This window comes from Mirounga angustirostris, unplaced genomic scaffold, assembly GCF_029215605.1.
Source record: "Mirounga angustirostris isolate CCGP_5_RB_7025 unplaced genomic scaffold, mMirAng1.0.hap1 SCAF_1, whole genome shotgun sequence".
Classification (NCBI taxonomy): Eukaryota; Metazoa; Chordata; class Mammalia; order Carnivora; family Phocidae; genus Mirounga; species Mirounga angustirostris.
The window spans coordinates 91,382,960-91,409,357 of NW_026991709.1; the positions used below are offsets into that span (position 1 = coordinate 91,382,960).

Below are 26,398 nucleotides of genomic sequence, written 5' to 3' on the forward strand. Positions count from 1 at the left end.
TTCCTACCACATATCTCCCCCCTCCCCATAACTGTGTTCCACTCGATTATCTCCCCTATATTTCTATTATGAAGAAATCCATCTCTTTTTTCTCACAGTTCTAGAAGCAAGAAGTCCAAGATCACGGTGTCAGCATGGTCAGGTTCTGATGAAGGCCCTCTTCCTGGCTTGCAGACTCCCACCTTGTCTCACATGGCAGAGAGTAAGCTCTCTGGTGTCTCTTTGTATAAGGACATCAATCCCATCATGAGGCCTCCACCCTCATGACCTTGTCTAATCGAAAGGCCCCATCACCATACCACCACATTGAGGGTTAGGACTTCAATATATGAATTTTGGGTGGACACAAACGTTCAGTTTACAGCAATCTCATTGGCTCTACCACAGATTTTAGGTCCTGTCCTCCAATTTACCCTCTATCATAACCTCCTCCAGCCACACACACACCATCACCAACCTCCCATCTTAATTAGAGATCCACATACATCATCCTTGTCATCATCAGACCCTTGCACGTAGTGGAATCTTTGTTAACAAGAACCATCACCATACAGCATTATTTTACCTCATCGGTTCATGGTTAGCCTAGAAGAGCCAGTGTACTAGAAGTTGTGGAAGTGATCTGTGTCCTGGCTCGTTGGGGTAATACCTGCCATAGCTTGTTACTTGTCAGGACACTGGCCACATCACCTCTTGCCAGCTCATATCTCAGTGTGTCCTGTATGCAGGTTGGGCCCATCTAGGCATCATGCACTTTTTAAATGTTCTTAACTCATTTTCTTTTCACCCTTCAAACGGCATTCTAGCCACTTAGAAATTGGTATATGCCTGTATCTTTATGTGTCTATAAAGGAAATTTGAAAACCATAACTAAGATTCTTGGCATCTAACTAGTAACTCAATGTTCTTTAAAATGAGTCAGTACTGTGCAAGGAATTTTATCAACGTTTCTATGTTAGCTTCTATGGGAAATAATAGTTTTTGGAAGATTATCACAAAGAGTTTAATGGAATTGAAGCAAGTGAGCCAGAAGGTACGCAGGGACCACAAGTATATCCAAATATTGGCCTCTAGGTTTTTTATTATATGCCCAACCACAGCTCCATAAAGCAGGACTGAATAAAATTGGCTGCAAAGGTAACCTAGCTTAATGAAGCAAGTAATGAGTTGGTGAGTAGAAATTATTCCTACATGGTACCATTAACTGTGACCCAAGAAGCACTCAACAGTGTTTTTAAGATTCCCTGAAGTGTGTTTTTCCTTGCCACATAGCAAATGCTGTCCACTTGAATGTTTAGGTATTGCATTGTTCTTATTAGTTGTCACCCTCACTTGTACCGCCTATAGATGAAGACTTTTGTCCATAGTTGTGCTCTGTCTGTGTAACCCTAAGGCAAGTCATTTAACCTCTGAGCTATTTTTTCTCATTTATTAAATAAGCTGATATCTGCCATGCCCACCTCATGGAGCTGTTGTGAGATCCAAAGTACATAGTCCATGTTGAAGCACTTTGTTCAGCATTACACATTTCAGAAGTTTTAATTATTTGTAGTGGTTTTTAGTGTGCTTTGACAAAAGGACTGTTTTATAGACCTTTCTCTTTCTTGATAGAAGTGTGTACTCTGAAATGATATGTCCTTCTGAAATGAAGATTATGTGAGTGTCCTATAGATTTCTAATTTTTTTCCTCAGATCACTAATGTGCTCAGATCTACTCACAAAGGCAGGATTAGAAGTGTCATCTCCAGGGGCGCCTGGGTGGCTCAGTTGGTTAAGCGACTGCCTTCAGCTCAGGTCATGATCCTGGAGTCCCAGGATTGAGTCCCGCATTGGGCTCCCTGCTCAGCGGGGAGTCTGCTTCTCCCTCTGACCCTCCCCCCTCTCATGCTCTCTCTATCTCATTCTCTCTCTCAAATAAATAAATAAAATCTTAAAAAAAAAAAAAAAAAGAAGTGTCATCTCCAGCCATGGAGTAGATCTACTAACCAGAATAGGCCTTCCCAGGGAACGTGAATTTTCACCTCTTGCCATAAAATTGTAGAAGGAGAGTATGAGGGAGGTTTCTACGTATTAGGCAATGATTCTCCTTACACTCTGATCCCAGTTTCCTTATCCTTATAGATTTTTTTACTAGGCATACAACAGTGACACATGGCCAAACAAGAATGATTCTGACAATGTAAGAGTTATAATCTCAAATATTCTACCACCTTCCTACCTGGTGGCTTTTAATCCCACTGAACAGCAATCCCATTCAACCAGTAGCTCTGCCCTAATGGTATTTTTCCTTCTCTGGATCCTTGTCCTAGTTATTTCACATGCTACCGGATGCCACTGTGCTTCTCCATTCATTAACTTTATTGGCTGCTGTCAGTTGCAAACCTTATGTACTGTGCTTCCTGGGTTAAATGTTAAAGGGTTAAAATAATAAAATCTCTTGCCGTGCGTGAAGCCTTCTTCACAGGCTGACTTGCCAAAAAATGACCTAACCATGTTTTTAATACCTCATTAATTTTACTTTTAATTTCCTCTAAGTGAAGCATAAAAAATGTTTACATATACACATTTGAAATGAACAGTAATATGCGTTTTCTATCCCTTTTTGGCAATTAATGTTTCTATATGTATGTCAAATGGAAATATATTCCAAATACTTGGGCTCTGCTTTCTGGTGGTATTACACGGTACCACTTATTTGCCAAACATTTAACCATACCTGCTATTAAATCTAGGCAAATCTCTGACTGAAGCCTTCATTTGAGCTTGCTATTTACCTAACCTTCATTGTACCTGTGTGAGGTTTTAGCTTCAATCTTGGCCACTTTATTACACTCTCCCCAGCAGCTAAAGACCCCTTTGATCACTCCTGAAGTCTCATAGGGAGGGCTACTTCTCCTTTAGATTTAGCTCTTGGTAACATTAGATGTTTAACCTACTTCCTTCATGTTTCATTATTTCCTTTATTTTCTTAAAGCAACAGCAGTAAAACATTCCTCCTGGCATTAGATAGCATTTGTACTTCTTTTTCATTTTGTCTCTCAAAGACCCCCATCTTATATAGGTAACATATTAATCTATTAGTTTCCTGATACCCAAAACTGCATTGGCTTTGGGGAGAGGAGGAGGATAGGTGACTATTAGCAGTCAACAATGTTCTGTCCCTAGTATCTGATTTGTATGGAGCACTTCCTGTTTTGTTATGCATCCAACAATCAAGCTAACAAAGCACCAGTGCCTTCCACTATTTTTATTTTCCTGATGTTTTGGAAAATTACACTGATAGATTATGTTCCCGAGCAGACTGCTGTTGTTTCTGCTCTTTGGAGTTGAGTCACTACACTACTTTCCTACAAGGAGCCCCATTGTTTATTTTAAAGAAGAACAAAGAAAGCAATTTTTCTTCAGAAAGAAAACGGTTTCTCCTGCAACTTGCTTTTCTCTATTTGACAGAATCCCATTGTTTAGCTGCATGTTTAAACTAAATGTGTAGGCTAGCTATTTTGTCAAGTCAGAGAAGGGATCCCAAATCCACAATTTGCAATCATTGCTCTTATAGGTTTATAGGTTTTCAGATAAATGATTAATCATAAAGAACAAATTAGCAGGGATAGAGGGACATTAGTCAAGTGGCATAGATAGGTGTTAGGGAGACACACAGCAAATACAATGCAATGGTGCTCAACCTTCCCGTATTACCAAGATTCTACAAAAGTGCCAACTTCTAGAGGTCAGTGTCCATCAAAATATGAGTGTGACATTTCAGAAAGAACTGCTTTGCAAATTCAAGTTGAAATTCAGATGCTCTTTAGTAATGCTAGTTTCTAGTAATTTTTCTCTTTAGAAGAGATTCTATTTGAAGAAGAAAAAATCATGTCTGCCTTCTGTAATGTCTGGGGAGTAAAATGTGTTTTATAAGCATGCACAAACTAAAATAGTCCTTGTTCAGATACTAGGCTTTAAGATGGTGGTTTGTTCAACTTCCATTTGAGATATTCGAATATGGGGGGCGGAGGGGGCACCTAGCTAAAATTAGTGTTCCTAGGGCCACATATCAAGAGATATGTGATTCACCGAGTAAGGCCCAGGACTCTGCCTGGTTAACAAAACCTTGTGATTCTGGTACAGGTGATCCAGGAGGAACCCTGTTATAAAGGAACACTGGTCATCCAGACTTTCTCTTCTGGCACCAGGATGCAGAATGCAGTTGCCAAATTAAGTCCTCCTGCAACCTCCCACTTCTTACCATCCTACACACACAGCAGAAATCTAAAGCTTTTCTATTAACTCTTAGATACCCTTTATGCCCCCTTTTTCCTAATATAAATGAGAATTTTATGATAAACTTTATTTCTCCTATCAAGAAGTACAATTTGTATTCAAATTTTTAGAGAAGGTAATGTCTCCTCTTTTATGGCTGGCAGTTGAAAAACACATAGGTGGGCCACCTTATTAAGAGTATGCCCAATTTTAAGAAAGCCCAAAATAGGGTGCCTGGGTGGCTCAGTCAGTTAAGCATCTACCTTCCACTCGGGTCATGATCTCAGGGTCCTGGGATCAAGTCCCCCATCAGGCTCCTTGCTCAGTAGGGAGCCTGCTTCTCCCTCTGCCTGCCACTCCCCCTGCTTGTACGTGCTCTCTCTCTCTCTCTCACTCGCTCTCTCTCGCTCTCTCTGACAAATAAATAAAATTTTTTAAAAAAAGAAAAGAAACAAAATAACAGGCAACTCTTACTCCTATGATGTTTTGATGACATAGAAAAAGTCACCCTCTTTCAACGAACACGACTTTGTGGGATCCCCACTAGGAGAATGGAATGCATGTTCAATTTCAGTCCCCTCTTTTCCACTCAGCCCAGGTTCCTTATGCAGGGCCACCTGCAAATCTTTTTTTTTTTTTTTTTTTTTTTTTTTTTTTTAATATTTTATTTATTTATTTGAGAGAGAGAATGAGAGACAGAGAGCACGAGAGGGAAGCGGGTCAGAGGGAGAAGCAGACCCCCCGCTGAGCAGGGAGCCCGATGCGGGACTCGATCCCGGGACTCCAGGATCATGACCCGAGCCGAAGGCAGTCACTTAACCAACTGAGCCACCCAGGCGCCCCCACCTGCAAATCTTTCTGAACAGTCTTGCAAAGCATTCCCCTTTATATACATTCATCTGTTTGAAGGAACAGTACAGACGATTCTCTAAAATAATGGAAACAAACATTTATTTGTGCTAGGTACCCATTGCTTCAAAGGATGTAAATATAGTACAATAATCCCTGACTGTGATCCCCAGGGATTTCTGTGATTTTTGTTCTAAAACATTTCCTTTTACTGGGAGACTAGGGGAGTTTCCACAGGTGCTCAGGTGTGATGGAGAAGTTGCAATACGCCAGCCTCCTCAGCCAACTGCAGAGAGTAAAGGAGCAGTCCCAGGTGATCAATCAAGCAATGGCGGAGCTAGCCACCATTCCCTATCTACAGGACATCAGTCAACAGGAGGCGGAATTGGTAAGTGTTTTTCTTTGTTTAAGGCTTTCACGGGCCCTGGGCTAACAGAAGAGTGATATGTTCTGAAAAGAAAATTTGTGAGAATCAATGTAGTCTGAGGGCAAACTGCCCAACCCTCCTGAGGCATTTTAATAAAGAAACTGGAAAATGTAGAAAGGTGTTTCTGTCTTTTATTTGTTCTCATTGCCTAGCTTCCATTTTTATAGCAAAAACTTTGTGATGTGTAAAAACATGGAAAAGGGCTGATTATTCATATCGTGGATCAAGCTTTTTGTTTTAAATAAAGTGTAATTATAATAAATTATTTCTTAAACTCCAAGATATGTTAATATATAATTTTCTTGTAAGGGAAAGTGAGAGGACAAGAGTAATTGCTATATAAAAACCAACCCCACAAAATAGTCTTTATAGTTTTCTTATTCATTTCTAGTGTCATATATATGTTGGTGGTGCCAACACACACACACACACACAGGTACATTTTTTTTTAAGATTTGTCTATTTTAGAGAGAGAGAGGGAGGGAGAGCACAGTAGTGGGGCGAGGAACAAAGAGAGAGGGAGAGAGAGAATCCTCAAGCAGACCCCTGCTGAGCAGGGAACCCGACATGGGGTTTAATCCCAGAACCTGAGATCATGACCTGAGCCAAAGGCAGATGCTTAACCAACTGAGCCACCCAGCGCCCCCACACTGGTACATTTAGATAAAACAGTTGTTTCATTGGAGGGGAAAATGTAGTTAGTCAAATGATTTTTTTTTTTAACTAAATTGGCCAATTAACTCAGAAAACACAGAGCTGGTCAAAAATTAGTTGAAGGAATATCTCACAGAAAAATCTTCAAACAGATGTGTATATTATAACCATAATTAATATTAGAAATGATGGCTCCTCATTTGTAAAACTATTACTAACCAGTGTGAGGGCCATTCAAGGAAAGGTAAAATTTACTGTATATGGAGATCCTAATGTGTCATAGGGAAGGGCTCTTTACTTTGAGGCTTTAATTGAAGGTAGCTAAAACTAATAATAGACCTGAATTGAATTCACGTAGCAGGGATGAGAACAGCCCAAACTGATCACCTGTAATTTTCAGATAACTAAAGCAACCCTCCCTCTTTGAGCTTTAAAGTTGTAACAAATTAATCCATCAAGAAATGAACTGCCAACATTTATAATGTTCATCTGACCCTATAAAAGAGTATTGAATAAATACCGATATTCAAAGTAAGTATATAAAATGGTCTGACTCGCCAAATAATAAAACTATGCGTACTAAAGTTTAAAACTGTGGGGTGAAAAAAAGTCTATTAATCAGGGAATTACTAAGTCAAAACTGGCAAGAATACTTTCTAAACCTTTACGGTTCTGTGCAGCGGAACACCTTCTAAAAGACTAAGTGTTTATCCTACCACTCATAAGGCATTCAGGAATGCAGTAAGTATGGAGTTTTCAAAGTGCGTATTATAGCCAATTTTAGATGATTAATGCTCCTCTGAGATAAGAGGAAGCAAAGAAAATGTTAATTTAAGAAGTTGGCACAGTGTTGATCATGTCTTCCTGAAAAGCACATTCAAGATTTAAATGAAAAATACAGGGGAGTTTCTTGCACTTAGGTTTTCTTAACCACATGTCTGCAGCTTTTTTTTTTTTCTGGAAATATATTTCCAAATATAAACAAAGAGCATCAAACTAGCATTATTGACATCTTTTACTCACATGTTAGTGCAATAGCCCACTATCTGAAACCTTGGAAAATAGGATTTCAGGGGATATTTTCACAATTTATATGCCTACTAGGAAAAAAATTAATGTATGTGAATGTATATGTATAGGCCAAATATTTAGAAATCATGTATCTTGCAAGATTTCATCACCTGAAGTAATAGATTTTACTTTCCAACTTCCAAGCATAGGTTAACCTAGAAAATAAATCCTAGTAAATATCTTTTATGGTGCTACATAAACAGGGACTGCTCAACAGAAGAGTCTTGAGTGACTCAACTCTCTGCCCTCCTGCTTAAGCTCTGCAATATCTGAAGTAGAGAGAGATTATCTGAGAGTTCATACTCTGATGCCACAGTGAACTGAACTGGCATTTGTTTTATTTAGAGAACTTTCTTTTTTAGCTTTGATTATCACAGGGCTTGATGCAGCTTCATTACTTTGCAGCCACATATACAGCATGTGCACAGGATTGTTTTAAATTGGAATACGGCAGTTTTGGGCAAAGGGTGGAATTTTCTAAACTTGCCTTTGAAAAAGACAACTTGGTTATTTTGAAATTTTAGAAAATAAAAGAACAGTAAAAGAATTTAAATGAGCTAACATCCTTTAAAAGGCAATAAAACAGCACAATTTTAGTATTGTCCTCGGGTGAGCTTTTGCATGATGCCTAGAATTATGATACATTAGCCTCAGGAGAAAATACTAAAATGCATCCATGTACTACATGCCATTTCCCGAGGGAATTAACTACTGCCTTTATTCTTTACAACCCAAATCTGTTTTTTTTACAAAACATCAACACTTACTACATTAAAACCTATATGTTTTCTACAAATTTTCAAGAAGAATCTTTTCATTGTCACAATATTTTATATCTGCAATAATACTTGGTAATGACTGAAGTAAAGACGAGGTGGCAGTGTTCATTGTCGGAAAGATGAGTAATAAAATCATCAGCGTACAAATGATTTTTTAATTAGGTTTTAATCTGTGTATTTAGAGAAGTTATTTCTGTGTGAATTCCACACTGATAATTTTTATCTTGGTGACACAGCTGCAGTCACTAATGGCAGATGCTATGGACACCCTTGAAGGAAGAAGAAACAATAAAGAACGTGTGTGGAATACAATCCAAAAGGTAAAACTTTCAGCTGAAGGGAAAAAATATATTATCTTCAAAGAAAATGTCCATCTTGGGTCAAATCTGTTTAGAAGATAAAAAGAAAAGAAAGCTCTTCAGGTTGTTTTATTGTTTGTTTTCCTTTTTAAATAAATGCAGCTATCTCCCTGGAAGTATAACCAGAATCAAAATGGATTTATATAATATTTCCTCGGGTCTGCTTCTCCAACAGATTGTGGTCATATGCTTCCATGGGTCTTCTTATGTTCATTTTCATATTCTATTTTCATTATCTGCTTCTTCATTATTGGTTGTTATAGATTTTTTTTAAAGCCCTCTCATCTCTGTTTTAGTCGACCCCCCCAACACTTTCCCCACTTGAGAAGTAATGGCTACATTTCAGGGAACAACAAAGAAACTAGCACAGTGATGTTTTGGGCGGAGGAGTAACATATTGGTTGTTCAGAAGTAGAGGAACATCCCTTCATTGGCTACCTGAGTTAAATAAAACAAGCACAGATATGCACCTAGCACCAGGTAGTCAGAAGACTTGTGTGACACTACAGAGCTCTCTGACAATGTAGGAGGAAATAATGTTGAGTCTCCAGTCCAGTTAAAGGTGATAAATTCTAGTCAATCTACTCCCCATTCAGTCTCCTCCAATCACTTTCAGAATCCATAAGGGGTAAACTGGTGTCAGATATGAGAAGAGCAAACCAAAGAAACCTCTGGTTTAAGAGGTAACAGTCAGGGGCGCCTGGGTGGCTCAGTCGGTTAAGGGGCTGCCTTCGGCTCGGGTCATGATCCCAGGGTCCTGGGATCGAGCCCCGCATCAGGCTCCCTGCTCAGCGGGAAGCCTGCTTCTCCTTCTCCCACTCCCCCTGCTTGTGTTCCTGCTCTCACTGTGTCTCTCTCTGTCAAATAAATAAATAAAATCTTCCAAAAATAAAAATAAAAAAAAAAAGAGGTAACAGTCAGCCATGATGGATTCTAGTGCATCTGAGGAAATGGGTGCACAGAACAGAAATTAACTGAACTCAGCAAATATTTGTTGACTATCTACTGTGCTGGAAAGAACACTGGGTGTTGCAGATATTATGCTAGACAATACAAACTCAGCCCCTGCCTATACGGGCCTTACCATCTAGGAAAGAAGACAAGTATACAGCTACAAGTTTACTGAATTTTATAGTTAAAAAGTAGATGTGCAATAATCTATAGAAACAAATAGGGGAATATAATCTGGTCTGAGAGGTCAGAAAAGCCATCTCTGAGGGGTGCTCAGATGGCTCAGTTGGTTAAACATCTGCCTTCAGGTCAGGTCATGATCCCAGGATCCTGGGATTGAGCCCCATATCGGGCTCCCTGCTCCGGGGGAGTCTGCTTGTCTCTCTCCCTCTGCCCCTCCCCCCATGCTCATGCATGTTCTCTCTCTCTCTCTCAAATAAATAAATAATCTTTAAAAAAAGAGGGAGAGAAAGCGATATTAATACAACATTTTAAGGATATATAGTAGTTAGCCAGATGAAAACAGAGATTTCTACAAAGAGGGAAGAGTTTGTACCAAGAGTGTAAAGAAAACATGGCAAATTGAAAAACTGATAAAGGAAGGAAAACTAATAAAGGAGCAAGGAACATATTTCAAAATGAAGTGCAGAAGCAGAAGTCAAATCACAGAAAGACTTATAAATGATGGTAAGGATTTGGAATGTTTCAGAAACTATCTGGAAAATGTTTTTGATACATCTCTAGGGCTATAGTAAGAGAACAGATTGAAGAGCTACAGAAACATGAGGAGGTCAGTTATAAGGCAGTGGCTTGATCTATGGTGGCGGGCATACAGATGGAAAGAAGCAGACAGAAAGAAGCAATGTGCAGGAAGCCAAATCTACAGTCCTTGTTCACTGATTGCTTAAGGGAGTTTAGAGAACAGAAGTTAGAATGATGTGCAGACGTTGGGTTTGAATCACTGGACAGGGCATGGGGAGAGGTTTGCTGGTGCCATTTACTAAGGAAGAATGCACTTCAAAAGTGTAGCTTTTGGGGGGTGCCTGGGTGGCTCAGTCGGTTAAGTGTCTGCCTTCAGCTCAGGTCATGATCCCAGGGTCCTGGGATCCAGCCCCACATCAGGCTCCTCGCTCCACAGGGAGCCTGTTTCTCCCTCTCCCTCTGCTGCTCCCCATGCTTGTGCTCTCTCTCTGTCAAATAAATAAATAAAATCTTTTTTAAAAAGTGTAGCTTTGGGCTGAGAATATAAACTCAAGAGTCCAGTCAGGAGACAGAAACCACTTCAGATATTTGAAAGGGAATTTAATGTAATGAATAGTCAACTAGGTATGACACTGTTAACTAGGTAACTGAAAAAACAAAGGAGAACAATAATTTAGCACAGAAGAAGCAATTAAAGAGAGTAGCTACCAGCCATTAGGGCTGGGAAATCAAATAGGAGAGATTGGAATTATTAAAAGTTAGAAACTTGAAGCAGGACCCTGCTGTGGACCAAAACTCAGACCTCCCACTAAGAGGCATTGCTCGGCTGGTGCTATTATCTCCGAGCTTGGAGGAGAAATCCTGAAGGGTTGAGGTCCAGACTTCTGAGGAGGGGGCACTAACTCACTGGTGCTGATGAGAGGAAGGGTGGCGGGAGTGGGGAGGGAGTTGTAATGGTGGTAATTCTGCAACTTTGGGAAAAACTAGATTCAACCACTACTACAGAAAAGAGCATAACTTTCTAGAGCAAAGAAGCCTTGCTGAAGAGATGCTCGTGGGAACCCCAAGCAGACAGGAAATCAGCAGCAAGCCCTCCTCTCTCCTTTGGCATTGCAATGCCCCTCTAATGCCTCCTATTGACAGAGACTACCAGCTGGCAAAACAAAAATGGGGTTTGCAGAGTTCCAGCCCCCAGCATCACAGAGCTAATCATAGAAGGATGGGTTTGGAGTTAAGAGACTATAGGCTAATAACTGGCACAAAAGTGGATTGAACTCAGGGTGCTGGCAAGACATCCAAGGGGAAGTACAGGAGTCTGGAGTTCTAGATAAAAGACTGAATAGAGAAAGATTTTTTTAGTTGTTGGCAAACTGATATTAACTGAAATCATTCGAGAAGGTGAGATGGCCGAGAAGAGCATAGACTAAGAAGAGAAGAGAGCCTTGAGGAGCACATTTCAAACTTAGGAAGAGAACCCTACAAAGGAGACTCAGAAGAAATGGCAAGAGGAATTGGAGCTAGACGTAAACCAAATGCAATTCTGATGAGACTCAAGCAACATAACCAAATACCTCTGTTGGCTATAGAAATAATTTTTTAGCGTGGGGTCGGCAAACTACAGCCCACGGGTCAAAACCAGACAATCACCTATTTTTATAAATAAAGTTTCTTGCACACAGCTGTGTCATTCATTTATATATCGTCTATGTCACCTCGGCCAAGTTGATTAATTGCTACGGAGACCATATAGCTCACAAAGCCTAAAATATATATATTTTAATATATATAAATCTGATGTAAATATTATATAAATAATAATATATAAATCCGACCCTACATAGAAAAAGTTTGCTGTACCCTGGTTTATAGCATTATCCATCCCAGAAACATTTACATTTGTACACTACATATTTGTATTTATAAATCCAAGTGATAATAGGGCAATAGTCCAATTATGAAATTCCAAGGACCAGTCAAAAAGATGGAGAGAAATTGACATTTGTCTATACCTGTCTCCATCTTATAAATAACCACCAATTCCACCTCACACTAAGCTAAGTTTTAATGCCCACATTCATAGGAATGCTTAGCCTGTGGCTTCCCACTTTGCCCCTATTGCAGTTATGTATTGCTGTGTTATAAATCACTGCAAATATAGTGGTTTAGAACAATAACCCAATATTATCTCTCACAGTTCTGAGTTGACCAGACTTGGCTAGGTGGTTCTTGCTCAGTGTCTTTCATGTAGTTCAATCAGGTGGCTTCTATGCCTGGGGCTGGAGTCATCTGAAGGCTAAGATATACTAGACTACAACATGGCTCACTCATGTGGTTGACAACTATCATTAGTCAACTGAGACAGCCAACTGGAGTGCCTACATGTGTCCTCTCCATGTGAATTAGGCTTTAAACAGCTGGGTTCTGAAAGGAACTATTTCAAGAAGAAAGGAAGTGGAAACCATCAGTCCTCTTAAAGATTAGGCCCAGAACTTTGCCATATTCTACTGGTAGTAGTTACAGACCAGCCCAGATTCCTGGGGTTAGAGGAATAGATTCCATTTCTCCAAGGAGGAGTGACATGTGCATTCATAAAGAGAATGAAATGATAGCATCGATCTTGGAGACAAGCTCCAGCAGCAGAGCTATGGATCTCTGTCCTGTGCTGGAAAACACCTGCAAGCAAGCAAGAGTCAGGAGAATAGTAAAGTCAAGGTGTCTGAGGATGGAACATTGCAAAGCCACTCTACCCAACCACTAGGTGTCTAGAAAGACTCACTGGTGAGCAACCAATCTTTCCAAATTAAAAGCCCTGGTAATGATCCTAGCTTTCTAAATGGAAGCTCCTGAGAGGTCTTTAGGAAGATGTGAATGGGAAGAAACAGGGTGCCAAATTTTTCCCAAGGGTTTTTAATTTGGTTAATGTGACTCTACAAAGGATGATCATATCACTTTCAGACAATTTCGGTAGCAAGTAAGTAATTTCCTTTTACTGCTACAGAGTTAATCTGCGTGTGCAGAAAAAAATAATTTAAAAAACCTAATTGTACAAGCTACACTGTGTTCTGAGCCCACTAGAAGTTGATATCAGCATCACCACCTCTGAGATCTGTTATCTGTAATAGAAAGATGCTGTACCTAATGAAAACACTTGGAATTTTCATCTGAAGCACAGAATTATAGCAGCACCTCCTAGTTCCACGTACTTAAAGGGTCTGTCAGAATCCCCATTACCTAACACAATTTCAGGGCTTCATTTTTTTACAGGTCTATAAAAAGCCTATCAAGATGAAATCTGATTCATGAGTGCTGACCTCCTGTCTACATTTTTTTTCTTTGAGATTTCTCTAGGAACCCAGAAAAAGAAAGGAGACAATTGTGTTTTTTCCTAATTTACCAAAACTAAAATATATTCTTTATAGAGTTTTAGGAAAGTGGCTTTTCTTTTTGTTTGGCTTTATAGAATATTTCCTTCCCAGTAATTAACTCAAGAAAAAATATATGTACATTGGGTTAACTGTGCAAATACAAAAATAAGCAGATTGTGTGTTAAAAAAAAAAAAAAAAAGGTAAATTTTCTCATGTTGGAAAGTCCCATGACACGGCAGGACTCTTTAACAAGGTTTAGGCCATAACTACAACAACAAAACCCTGAGAAAACATACACTTTTGAATATCCCAGAGGTCTTGTTATCACACTGCTCATTCATGCATGCATCCAACATTTACTGGGCATCTCCTGCAGGTCAGACAGTGTTCTAGACATTGGAGATATAGCCATGAAAAAATAGTGCCCTCATAATGTTTGCATTCTAAAGTAGGCAATAAACTACCGAAAGAAATATGGAATATATTATAAGTAATGAATGCCATAGCTGGAGGAAGCAGGAAAGGAAAATGGAAAGTGCCAATGATTGCAACTGCACTAGAATAGTCAGGCCAGGATTCACTGAGGTGACGCTTGAACAAAAGTCTGAAGGGAATGCAAACCATGCAAATACCTTGTAAAAAGCATTCGTAAAGGAAACAGCAAATGTAGAACCCCAAGATGAGAGAGTACCTGCTGTGTACAAGGGATTACAAGGAGGGCCAAGGGACTGGAATAGAATGAACAAGAGTAACAGAAGATGAAGTGAGCAGAGGACACAATGCTTTGTCAAAGAGAAAAACAAAAACACTCTAAGCTGCTGAATTGAAAATAGATCGAAGGGGGCGAGGGTAGAGTCAGGGAGACCAGTTAGTAGTTTACTGTAATGGTACAGGAGACTAATTATGATGGCTTGAACCCAAGGTTGGATGGCTTCAATCTTGAACCCAGGTGGTGGCAGTGGATGTGAGAAATGGTCAGATTCAGTCTTTTATCCAAAAGAAGACCAAAGACTTATTTAGAGGGTGGCTAGAAAAGTAAAAAAGCACCCGGAACTAGCAATTTGGAGACCTGGGCCTGTTGCAAATTAGTTCAGAAGCTACATCCTTTCTCTGGGCCTCAGTTTTTTCATCTTTTGTAAAGTAAAGATATTGAACTAGAAGATTTTAGGTCCCCTCCCAGCTCTGAATGAATGAGTCTTTCGAAAGCCAGACCATCAAAATGAAGGAATAAGCGTCAATGTTTACTAAGCTCTTCATATGTGCCAACACTCTCCTGTATTCCCTTTACATATACCAACTCACTAATCCTCACATGAGGTCAAGCATGTACTTTATTAAACAGAGAAGTTCAACAGTTTGCGTAAAGGCACACAGCCAGTGAGTGATGGAGCCAGGACTTGATCTGACCCTAGAGCCTAAACTCTTTCTTGATAGAAGTCTAAGCTTTGTGCTGTCTGAAAAAGCCTGACTGACCAGCATCGTTTTATGTATAGCTGAGCATTCAGGTGTAAGGCCAAATGGGGAATTATGGTGACTTCTAACGAAAGTGAAATTTGACCATAAGCTAGCACAGTTTGATTGTCTTCAATTCTCAAAATAAATTTCTTTTCATCTGGGTCTAAGGAGTAACTAAGGAATTTTTGGTGTAGTCTACTCCTATAACTCACCTATATAGGATCCTCATCCTCTGTTCCTTAGTTTTTCATCTATAACCAGGAAAGATACAGAACCTAAATCTGAAAATCCTTGACCATTAATTCACCGCCACTTGTGGGACCTTGGGCAAGTCACAACCTTCTGAGAAACATGTGTTTATATACTTACCACTTTCAGAGTCTATGATTTTATGTTACCTAGTATTGAATCCTAAAGCCCATTAAAGCCTTATGAACTAGACCTGAAGATAAATAGAGAAAGAGGTCTTTAGAAAAGGAGTCTTTAAAAAAAAAAAAATGTGCCAACTGTTAAGTTGGAACATTCCTATTTCTTCTCACCACAGAATCAGTTAAGAGAAACAGTTAAGCAGCACTCTGTCTGCAACTCAGAGGAAAAGTTCTTTGTTCTTCCTTTACAAAGTCTAAATTTCACATTGAGAAGATCAGAATTTAATCTGGCACAACATCAAGTATTGTCTTATTCTGATATTCCTCTGGATCACTGATTTTTTTTTTTAAGATTTTATTTATTTATCTGAGAGAGAGAGAGAGAGCATGAGAGGGGGAGGGTCAGAGGGAGAAGCAGACTCCCTGCGGAGCAGAGAGCCCAATGCGGGACTCGATCCCGGGACTCTGGGATCATGACCTGAGCCGAAGGCAGTCGCTTAACCAACTGAGCCACCCAGGCGCCCCTGGATCACTGATTTGAGACTAAATGAGGAGAAAAGAAGTTTTGTTATTTTAAAAGTAATGAGGAAAATACCATGTAATCGGTCCTGTGAATTTTCATGAAAAGAAATACTACTTTAGGGCGCCTGGGTGGCTCAGTTGGTTAAGTGACTGCCTTCGGCTCAGGTCATGATCCTGGAGTCCTGGGATCGAGTCCCACATCGGGCTCCCTGCTCAGCAAGGAGCCTGCTTCTCCCTCTGACCCTCCCCCCTCTCATGTACTCTCTCTCTCTCTCTCATTCTCGCTCTCTCAAATAAATAATCTTAAAAAAAAAAGAAATACTACTTTAAAATTTCATCAAATATTATAATGTGGTACATCACAATCTTTAATGAATTCAACTAATGGAGTATAGGTGGATATCTTTAAACCATCCATATGAACTTGTTCAAAATTATTCAGCTTTTTATGTCCCTTTTATCTCAAAATCTTAACCTGTAAGTCATATTCACCATCATACAGACATGATATTCATTGATATACTAATTTGGTCTTTTAAGATGAAAATGAGATAGAATCGTATGTCACTTAGCAACTCTGTTCTGTTCAAGGCTGTTGATGTAGGCAGAGCAAGCCGGGGAGAATACAAATCTGGGAGATGGGCCAGGGGCAGTTGGTTGAGGAGGAAGAGAGAAGAGCAAATTGGAACATTTTATTTACTTTCCACATCAGCATTCAAACCTGAATCCCTCCAGAAACTCTTCTGAGAGAGATTGCACATGCGGTACTATCCTTCATCGGCCAGTCATTTGGGCTGACTAATAATATGTGGTTAGGGCGTGCAGTTGTGTCTCTCTGAAAGCACTGCTGTCTTTTCAAAGATTCAGCAGCCGTACTACTCATTTGCAAAGCAGTTTTTCCAGCAATCAGGCTTTTCCTGTGTGTCTTGTTCTTTAAGGAGTCTTTGCAGATTTATTGCAATTTGACTGTGAATCTCCACTTCTGGTTATGGGCTTCCTCATTAGCATATCCCGAAATTCCTTTACAGTATGTACTCTAAGCACTGCTAAGAAGTTCTGTCCATGGCATAATGCAGATCGTGTGGCGATATAAGTGCTCTTGTTGCTGACCACACTGGGGAGAAGGACAGGGACAGACTCTGAGGACAAGGAGAGAGGCAAGGCTCAAGGGACAGAAGAGGCCAGATGTCTGGGACAAATCTTTGAGGTTCCTAGGATGAATGAGTCTGCGCCAGTAGGTGTCCAAACAGCAGCAGCAGTGGAGTAGGCTCCACCAAAGTCCTAGCAGACCTCCTGATTGTGGTCAGAGGCTGAGCCCTGGGGCATTTGGACGTGGAGAGAGCATTTCATCCTCAAATGTCACACTCAGCAAAGCCAAGTCTAGCCTGGAAAGTGGAGAAAGCCAAAAGCCTTGGTTCTAGCCATTTTCCCCAGCTATAGTGTGATCCTCCAAATCTAGATGACAAATTTCAGTTACCATTTAAACCAAACAACATCTTTCTCCTCTGACTTAAAGGAAAAAAATGTGTGGTTAATTTGTTAAACATTTTCAACACTGTATTTGCTAATCACTGATTTTCCACCTGTGCTTGGTCTTCCCAAACTTCCAAAACTGAGAATACCCCTTTTATGTACTTTTTTGGTTGAAAGTATTCTAAAACTTTCATGATTTCTGCAGCAGAAGCATTTCTGTGCAGGAGTCAAATCCTAGCATGGCCCTCATCTACGGAGTACATATCCAGGAGCTTTGCTGGGAGTTTATCAAGGGGCAGACAAAACTGTCATTGTACTCACATACCTAAACATACCTAATAAAATACTGTGTTACTCAATAAATGATCAAGCTATTAGTCTCTTTGAAGTTTGCTTTTGAATAACTATCCCAATTAAAACAAGCTATAGAAAATTTTATTTCAAATAAATAAGTTAATTAATACTGTGGTGATGGCAAATATTATCAGTGATTACTGTTGATCTTTTAATATGTGCCAAGCACTTCATCATCAGGTTATCACATTTACTCATTGCAACAACCCTGTGAGGGAGATGTCATTATTTTTCCTTTGGAAGATGAGAAAAAGAGCTTAGTAGAATTAACAAGGAAACAAACCTAAGCTTGTAGTGACAAGGTTTAGTTTTAAATCAGATTTGTTTGGGTGGATCAAAGGCTCTGTTCCTAATCATTAGCTAGAACACTTACGTTAAACCAAATGCAGCTACCAAAAGTCAATGGCACAAAGAATGTTGTGTGACCCAAGTTCAGATTCTGTAGGACAACCAGTAAGACAGTGAGTCTTAGTTTTGAGCCTAGTTTTCAGCAGTGAGTGGAATAGGAGCATCAGAGGCTATTATAGCCATCCTCTATCCTTCTCTAGATCACAGCTGACTGGCCCAGCTGAGGCTGTATCCAGACAGCTTTGAGGCAGTTGCCTGACCAAGCCCAAAACTTGACACCCGCTGTCCCCTGGATCATCTTCTCTCACTGTCTTCCCTCATTATCCCTCCTTCTATAAACATTGTGTTTAGAATGGCTTTGATAGCTCACCATTTTCCCTCTTCTTGCAACTTTAGAACTTCAAAGAAACAGCTTGGAAGTCTGGTCATTCCTATAGTGTACTTATTATTGATCTGAGGGTCACCTTCTGGTGAGTTATCTGAACTATTCTGAAATGCAGGCTGTCAATGATAATACAATTTCAGGAACACATATTGCCATAACCCCTCCAAGCTTTATCCTCAGAGCCCAGAAGACTTGAGCCTAGGACTGTACAGCATATATTTCACTCCCTCACTTCCTGGGATCCCTCCCTGCCTGTCCCACTAGTGAGCTAATATAAGAAGATAACTAAAACGGAAATTGGAAATGCGTATAGTTTTTTTAATATCTATAAAAACTTTTCAAAATGTATCTTTCAGAAGTTCAGTGAAATATCTGGGGCAAGGGAGGGGAGCACATATCTCAATTCTATTTTGAACTGAAGAGTGAGTTTGCAGTTCATTCTAAAGTTACTCTCCTTAAATTACCAAAGGTGTCTTCTTTGCTTGGCAGCCCAGCATTTTATTGCATGTATTTTACACATTAAGTTTTGCAATCCTTTATAATTCTGGAGAATAACACAATAACAGCTTATACCACTTGGTAGTTAAATGAACCATAGGACATCTTCCATTCTGTATTGAAAGTGGGATTAATACAGAGTTCAGAGCAATTGACTTGTAGCTCATTCAATCATTTACAGTGTACTCATTATACCTTTCATCTTTTGGAGAAGGGCAGAAATGAAAGTGCCTTTACATGCAGCCCCAAAGGAAGGTATGATCCATTTCTCATTCTGATTATGGCTTTCTTAAAATGGTGCATGTGGAGGAGGGGACAAAGCTATAATCTAAAACATATATAAATGCCATAAGCATAAACACACCCACATCTCTTAGTATCATCAAAACTGTGTGTGTGTGTGTGTGTGAAACTTATGTGTACTCTGCTAAAAATGGTTTTCTGCTTGAGAAAAGATTCTAGAGAGGGGCATGAGATGGCTGGTGAAAGAATGAATATAGACCTATGTTAGAGAGCCTTACCTAAAACAAGATAGAGTTAAACCCCCCTCTTATTGAATTAAAAGGAATCAGAGAGACTTTTAACTTCCCAAGACTTCTTATGCAGAGAAGACCCCTTCAGCTTCACAATGATTCACTAAATCATATTAACATAGATATTTAGAAGCAACTGGAAAAACTGATTCAAGAAATGATACTACATCTCCCTGAAGTACAGGGGTCAAAATTATTTTTTTAAAAAAACATGAGAGAAGACTTCCACTTCAGGAATATGGAGTAGATATGCTTTTCCCTATTCCTTCCATTAAGCACAACTAAAAATCCTGAACATTATATGTAAAACAAATACAAGATTCTGGAAGGTGGAATGAAAAGGACTGACAACCAAGAGACATGGAGACTTGAGGAATGACATGATGGATTTTTGTTTTCCCATACATCCTACACTTGTTGCTGAAGAAGTAAGTAACCCAGAAACACTAACATGTGTAGACAAAAGAAGCCTCAACAAAAACCTGCTCTCTCTAGTCAACTGACAAGGAATGAGGAAGCCTAGCAAAATGGAAAATTCTTAGACAATAATCATTCTACTCAAGCCAAACATCACAGAAAAAAATGGTGATTCAACACCCACCCATCTCAGCAAAGGCCAAGCAAGGAATTAGACTTCTGTCCTTACTAGGCTATAACAACGTGTCCCAGCCTTCCCACACTAACAGGGTGGTGTCAAAAAAAACCAGATATGGAGCCTGGACTTTCATCTCCACTGGGTGGTAAGGCACCACTTCCTCCACTGCCCCCTGTTGGTGTGGTGTCAGAGGAGGCCTGGTAGGCAGTCAAGATTTTTGCCAAGCACCAACAATTATGAGCCTGCCTCCTCAATATGACGTCAGCGGAGTCCACATGGCAAGCACTGATGAGGTATTGCTACCTCTCCCAGCCAGGAAGGTATCAGTGAAAACCTAGTGAGGAGCTTGAACACTCGTCCTCACCCAGAAGTAATGAGGAGCCCCTCCCTCAGGAGTCAGTGAAAGCTGAGTGGGGAACCTGAACTTCCATACCCACCTAGCAGTAACAAGGCAGTGCCCCTCCCATCTTCTACCATAGCAGTGTCAGAAAAATCCAGCTAAATGAGAAGGTTTAAATAAGATCCAGAGTTCCATAACATAATGCTCAAAATGTCCAGATTTCAAATGAAAGTCACTCATCCTACCAGGAACCAGGAAGAGCTCAAATTGAATGAGGAAAGACAATAGATTCTAACACAGAGATGATAGAGATATTAGAATTTTCTGACAAAGATTTGAAAGCAGCCATCAAAAGAAATGTTTTAATGAGCAATTACAAATACCTTAAACCAAATGGAAAAAAAAAAATGAGTCTCCACAAAGAAATAGGAAGGTTCAGCAGATAATAGAAGATATAAAAAAGAACAAATAGAAATTTTGGAACTCAAATACTGAAATAAAAACTGACAATTAAAAAAAAAACCTCAGTGGATATAAAATATGTGTAAAATATGATACCAAATATCTGAAATGTGGAGGGGAGAGGAGTAAAGAATGAGTTTAAAATTAAGTGACAATCAGTTTAATGTAGACTGCTATATGCAGAAAATGTTATATATAAACCAAACGGTAACCACAAATCAAAAAAACAGTAATAGATATGCAAAAATAAAAAGAAGGCATCCAAGTACATCACTAAAGGAAACCAGCAAACCATGAAAGAAAGAGAATAAAGGATCAGAGAAAAACTACAAAAACAACCACAAAACAAGTAACAAAATGGCAATAAATATGTATCTATCAATAATTAGTTTGAATGAAAATAGACTAATCACTCCAATCAAAAGACATAGGGTGACAGAGTAGATAAAAAAAGAGACCCACCTATATCCTACATGAAACTCCTTTCAGACCTAAAGACACCTGCAGATCAAAAGTGAGGGGATAGAGAAACATTTATCATGCAAATGGATGTCAAAACAAAGCCAGAGTAGCAATACTTATATTAGACAAAATGGACTATAAAACAAAGATTGTAAAAGAGACAAAGAAGGATACTGTAAAATAATAAAGGGGACAATCCAACAAGAAGATATAACAATTATAAATATGTATGCATCCAACATGGGAGCACCTAAATAGATAAAACAATTAATAACAAACATAAAGAAATGACTTGATAGTAATACAATAATAGTAGAGGACTTTAACACTCAACTTACATCAATGGGTATATCATCCAAACAGAAAATCAACAAGAAAACAGTGGCTTTGAATGACACACTAGACCAGATGGATTTAACAGATAGATTCAGAACAATTCATCCTAACAGCAGAATACACACATTCTTTTCAAGTGCACATGGAACATTCTCCAGAATACATATTAGGCCACAAAACAAGCCTCAACAAATTCAAAATGACTGAAGTCATTCTATTCATCTTTTCTGACCATAATGCTATGAAACTAGAAGTTAACCACAAGAAAAAATCTAGAAGGACCACAAATACATGGAGGTTAAATAATATGCTACTAATAAATGCTACTAAACAATGAATGGATCAACTAAGAAATCAAATAAGAAATCAACATAGAAACAAATGAAAATGAAAACACAATGATCCAACACCTTCGGGATGCAGCAAAAGCAGTTCTAAGAGGGAAGTTTATAGCAATACTAGTCTACCTCAACAAACAAGAATAATCTCAAACAACCTAACCTTACACCTAAATGAGCTAGAAAAAGAATAACAAACAAAACCCAAAATCATCAGAAGGAAGGAAATAATAAAGATTAGAACAGAAATAAGTGATATAGAAACTAAAACACACACACACAATAGAACAAATCAATGAAACCAGGTGCTTGTTCTTTGAAAAGATCAACAAAATCAATAAGCCTCTAGCCAGACTCATCAAGAAAAAAAGAGAAAGGACTCAAAAAAATAAAATCATAAATGAAAGAAGAGAAATGACAACCAACACCACAGAAATACAAATTATTGTAAGAGAATATTATGAAAAACTATATGCCAAAAAATTAGACAACCTAGAGGAAATGGATAAATTCCTAGAAATATACAACGTACCAAAACTGAAGCAGGTTAGAAATAGGAAATTTGAACAGACCAATTACCAGCAAGGAGATTGAATCAATAGTCCAAAAACTCCCAACAAACAAAAATCCAGGACCAGAGAACTTCAAGAGGAATTCTACCAAATATTTAAGGAAGAGTTAATACCTATTCTTCTCAAATTATTCCAAAAAATAGAAGGAAAACTTCCAAATTCATTCTATAAAGCCAGTATCACCCTGATACCAAAATCAGATAAAGACACCACAAAAAAAGGACTACAAGACAATATCTCTGATGATGATAGATGCAAAATCCTCAACAAAATACTAGCAAACTGAATCCAACAACACATTACCAAAATCGTTCACCATGATCAAGTGAGATTTATTCCTGAGATACAAGTGTGGTTCAATATTCATAAATCAATCAACTTGATACATCACATCAATAAGAAAAAGGATAAAAACAATATGATCATTTCAATAGATGAGAAAAGCATTTGACAAAGTACAACATCCATTAACAATAAAAGCTCTCAACAAAGTAGGTTTAGGGGCACTTGGGTGGCTCAGTCAGTTGAGCATATGACTCTTGGTTTTGGTTCAGATGATGATTTCAGTATTGTGAGATCAAGCCCCACATCAGGCTCCATGCTAAGTGTGAAGCCTGCTTAAGATTCTCTCTCTCCCTCTGCCACTCCCCCTACACTTTCTCTCTCTCTCTCTCAAAAAAAAAAAAGTAGGTTTAGAGGGAACATACATCAACATAATAAAGACCATATATGAAAAACCTAAAGCTACCACCATCCTTAATGGGAAAAACTGAGAGCTTTTCCCCTAAGATCAGGAACAAGACAAGGATGTCCACTCTCACCACTTTTATTCAACATAGTACTGGAAGTCCAAGTCACAGCAACACAAATACAACAAAAAGAAATAAAAGGCATCCAAATTGATAAGGAAGAAGTAAAACTGTCACTGTTTGCAGATGTCATGATACTACATATAGAAAACCCTAAAGGCTCTACCAAAAAACTACTAGAACTGACAAATGAATTCAGTAAAGTTATAGCATACAAAATAAATGTGCAGAAATCTGTCACATTTCTATACACTAATAATGAAGCAATAGAGAAATTAAGAAAACTACCCCACCTACAATTGCATCAAAACTAATAAAATACCTAGGAATTAACCCAACCAAAGAGGTCAAAGACCTGTACTCTGAAAACTATAAAACACTGATGAAAGAAATTGAAGATGACACAAAGGAATGGAAAGACATCCCATGCCCGTGGATTAGAAGAACAAATATTGTCAAAATGTCTATACTATCCAAAGCAATCTACACATTTAATGCAATCCCTATCAAAATACCAACAACATTTTTCACAGAGCTAGAACAAACATCCTAAAATTTATATGGAACCACAAAAGACCCCAAATAGTCAAAGCAATTTCGAAAAAGAAAAGCAAAGGTATCACAGTTCTGAACTTCAAGTTATATTACAAAGTAGCAGTAATCAAAACAATATGGTCCTGGCACAAAAATAGACATCTAGATCAACAGAACAGAATAGAAAGCCCAAAATAAACACATACTTATATGGTCAATTAATCTTTGACAAAGCAGGAAAGAATATCCAGTGAGGAAAAGACCATCTCTTCAATAAATGGTGTTGAGAAAACTGGACAGATACATGCAAAAGAATGAAAATGGACCAATTTCTTACAACATACACAAAAATAAACTTAAAATGTATTAAAGACCGTAATGTGAGACCTAAAACCATAAAAATTCTAGAAGAGAACATAGGCAGTAAGCTCTCTGACATTGGCCATAGCAACATATTTCTAAAATATGTCTCCTGTGGGAAGGGAAATAAAAGCAAAAATAAATTATTGGGACTGCATACATCAAAAGCTTCTGCACAGCAAAGGAAACAATCAACAAAACTAAAAGGCAACCTACTGAATGGGAAAAGATATTTGCCAATGACTTATCCAATAAAGGGTTAATGTCCAAAATATATAAAGAACCGATACAACTTAAAAAAAAAAAAAAATGAAATCTTGCCATTTGCAACAACATGGATGGAGCTAGAGAGTATATTGTTAAGTGAAATAGGTCAGTCAGAGAAAGACAAATACCATATGATTTCACACATGTGTGGAATTTAAGAAACAAAACAAATGAGCAAACATGGGGGGTGGGGAGAGAGAGACAAACCAAAAAACAGACTCTTAACTATAGAGAAGAAACTGATGGTTACCCAAGGGAAGTTGGGTAGGGAGATGGGTGAAATAGGTGATGGGAATTAAGGAGTACACTTGTATTATTGAGCACTGGCTGATATATGGAATTGTTGAATTACTATATTGTACACCTGAAACTCATATAACACTGTATCATAACTATACTGAAACTAAAATAAAAACTTAAAAACTCAGTGGAGGGTTTCAATGACAGAATGAAGGGGACAGAGAAAAGAATCAATAAAATGAAGATAGAAAAATGAAAATTACCCAATCTAAACAACACCAATGGGCCCTAATAAAGGCATGTGCCCTGGGTCCTGTCTCTCTCTCTCTCTACCTGTACCCTGCCTCACCTCTCCATATGGTGCCTCAAGGCATGCTGTGTACTTCCTCCAGGACTTATGAATAACATATTTCTCTATTTCAGTTTCTCTTGTGGTCTTTTGTTGAACTGCATGCAGCTCATCATCCAGCACCCTGTGCTCTATTTGGTAAATGTTGACAAAGTCATAACAGTCCTACAGTCTTTCTCTGCCTTTTGTGGTTTTAATTGGGTATTTTATATGATTATATTTTCTCTCCTTTCTTAGCATATCAGTTATAATTTTTTTTTACTATTTTTACTAGTTGTCTTAGAGTTTACAATATACCTTTACAACTACTCCAAGTCCACTTTCAAATGGATACAACTACACTACTACACAGGTAGTGTGATTACCTTATAACAAAATAATCATTTTTTTCATCTCTGTATCATTGCTCTCATTTATTTTATTTATATATATAAGCAAACATAAGTGTGTATGTATATACATATGTGTGTATATACACACACATACACATAAGATATGTACATAGGCACATATATATATATATACACACACACATACACATAAGATATATACATAGGCATGCATAATCAAATACATTGTTGCTTTATTGTTGCCCATTCGCCAAGATAGGCCACACTGTAAGCCATAAAAGCCACCTTAAAATTTAAAATAATAGAAATCATACAATGTCTGCTCTCAGGCCATGATGGAATTAGATTAGAATCAATAACAGGAAAATCTCAAAATACATAAAGATTAAACATACAGCTACATAATACATGGATCAAATAAGAAATCTCAAGAAAAATTTTAAAATATTTTAAATCAAATGAAAATAAAAACACAACTTAACAAATTTTTGTGACATAGTGAAAGTAGTGCTTAGAGGGAGATTTGTAGCATTTGAATATACACATTAGAAAAGAAGATCTAAAATCAATCACCTTAGTTTCACCTTAAGAAACTAGGGGAAAAAAAGAGAGCAAATCAAGTCCAAAGTAAGCAGAAGAAAATAAATATTAAGAATTAGAGCATAAATCAATGAAAGTGAAAACAGGAAGTTAATAGAGAAAATCAACCAAACCAAAACTGGTTCTTTGAAAAGATCAATAAAATCAATAAGCCTCTAGCCAAGCTAACTAAGGAAAAAACAAAACAAAACAAAACAAAACAAAACCAGAAGACACAAATTAATAATCAGTTATTAAAGAGGGGACATCACTATAGATCCCATGGAAATTAAAAGGACAAAAAAGGAATACTGTGAACAAATGCTCTGCCCACAAATTTGATAACCTAGATGAAATGGTCGAATTCCTTGAAAGACACAACCTGCCAAAACTCACTCAAGAAGAAACAGACAATCTGAATAGGCCTATCTATTAGGGGAATTAAATCTATAAT

General features: G+C 38.2%; 1 protein-coding gene across 1 annotated transcript in view; it reads left to right on the forward strand.

The window, feature by feature from the left end:
- SPATA16 (spermatogenesis associated 16) overlaps positions 1–26,398 on the forward strand; it is a 206,198-nt gene that overhangs the window by 165,503 nt on the left and 14,297 nt on the right. Inside the window, exons 8-9 of the mRNA XM_064575670.1 lie at positions 5,330–5,494; positions 8,274–8,357. Of these exons, the coding sequence (XP_064431740.1) occupies positions 5,330–5,494; positions 8,274–8,357 (249 nt within the window). The remainder of the gene's footprint in view (positions 1–5,329; positions 5,495–8,273; positions 8,358–26,398) is intronic.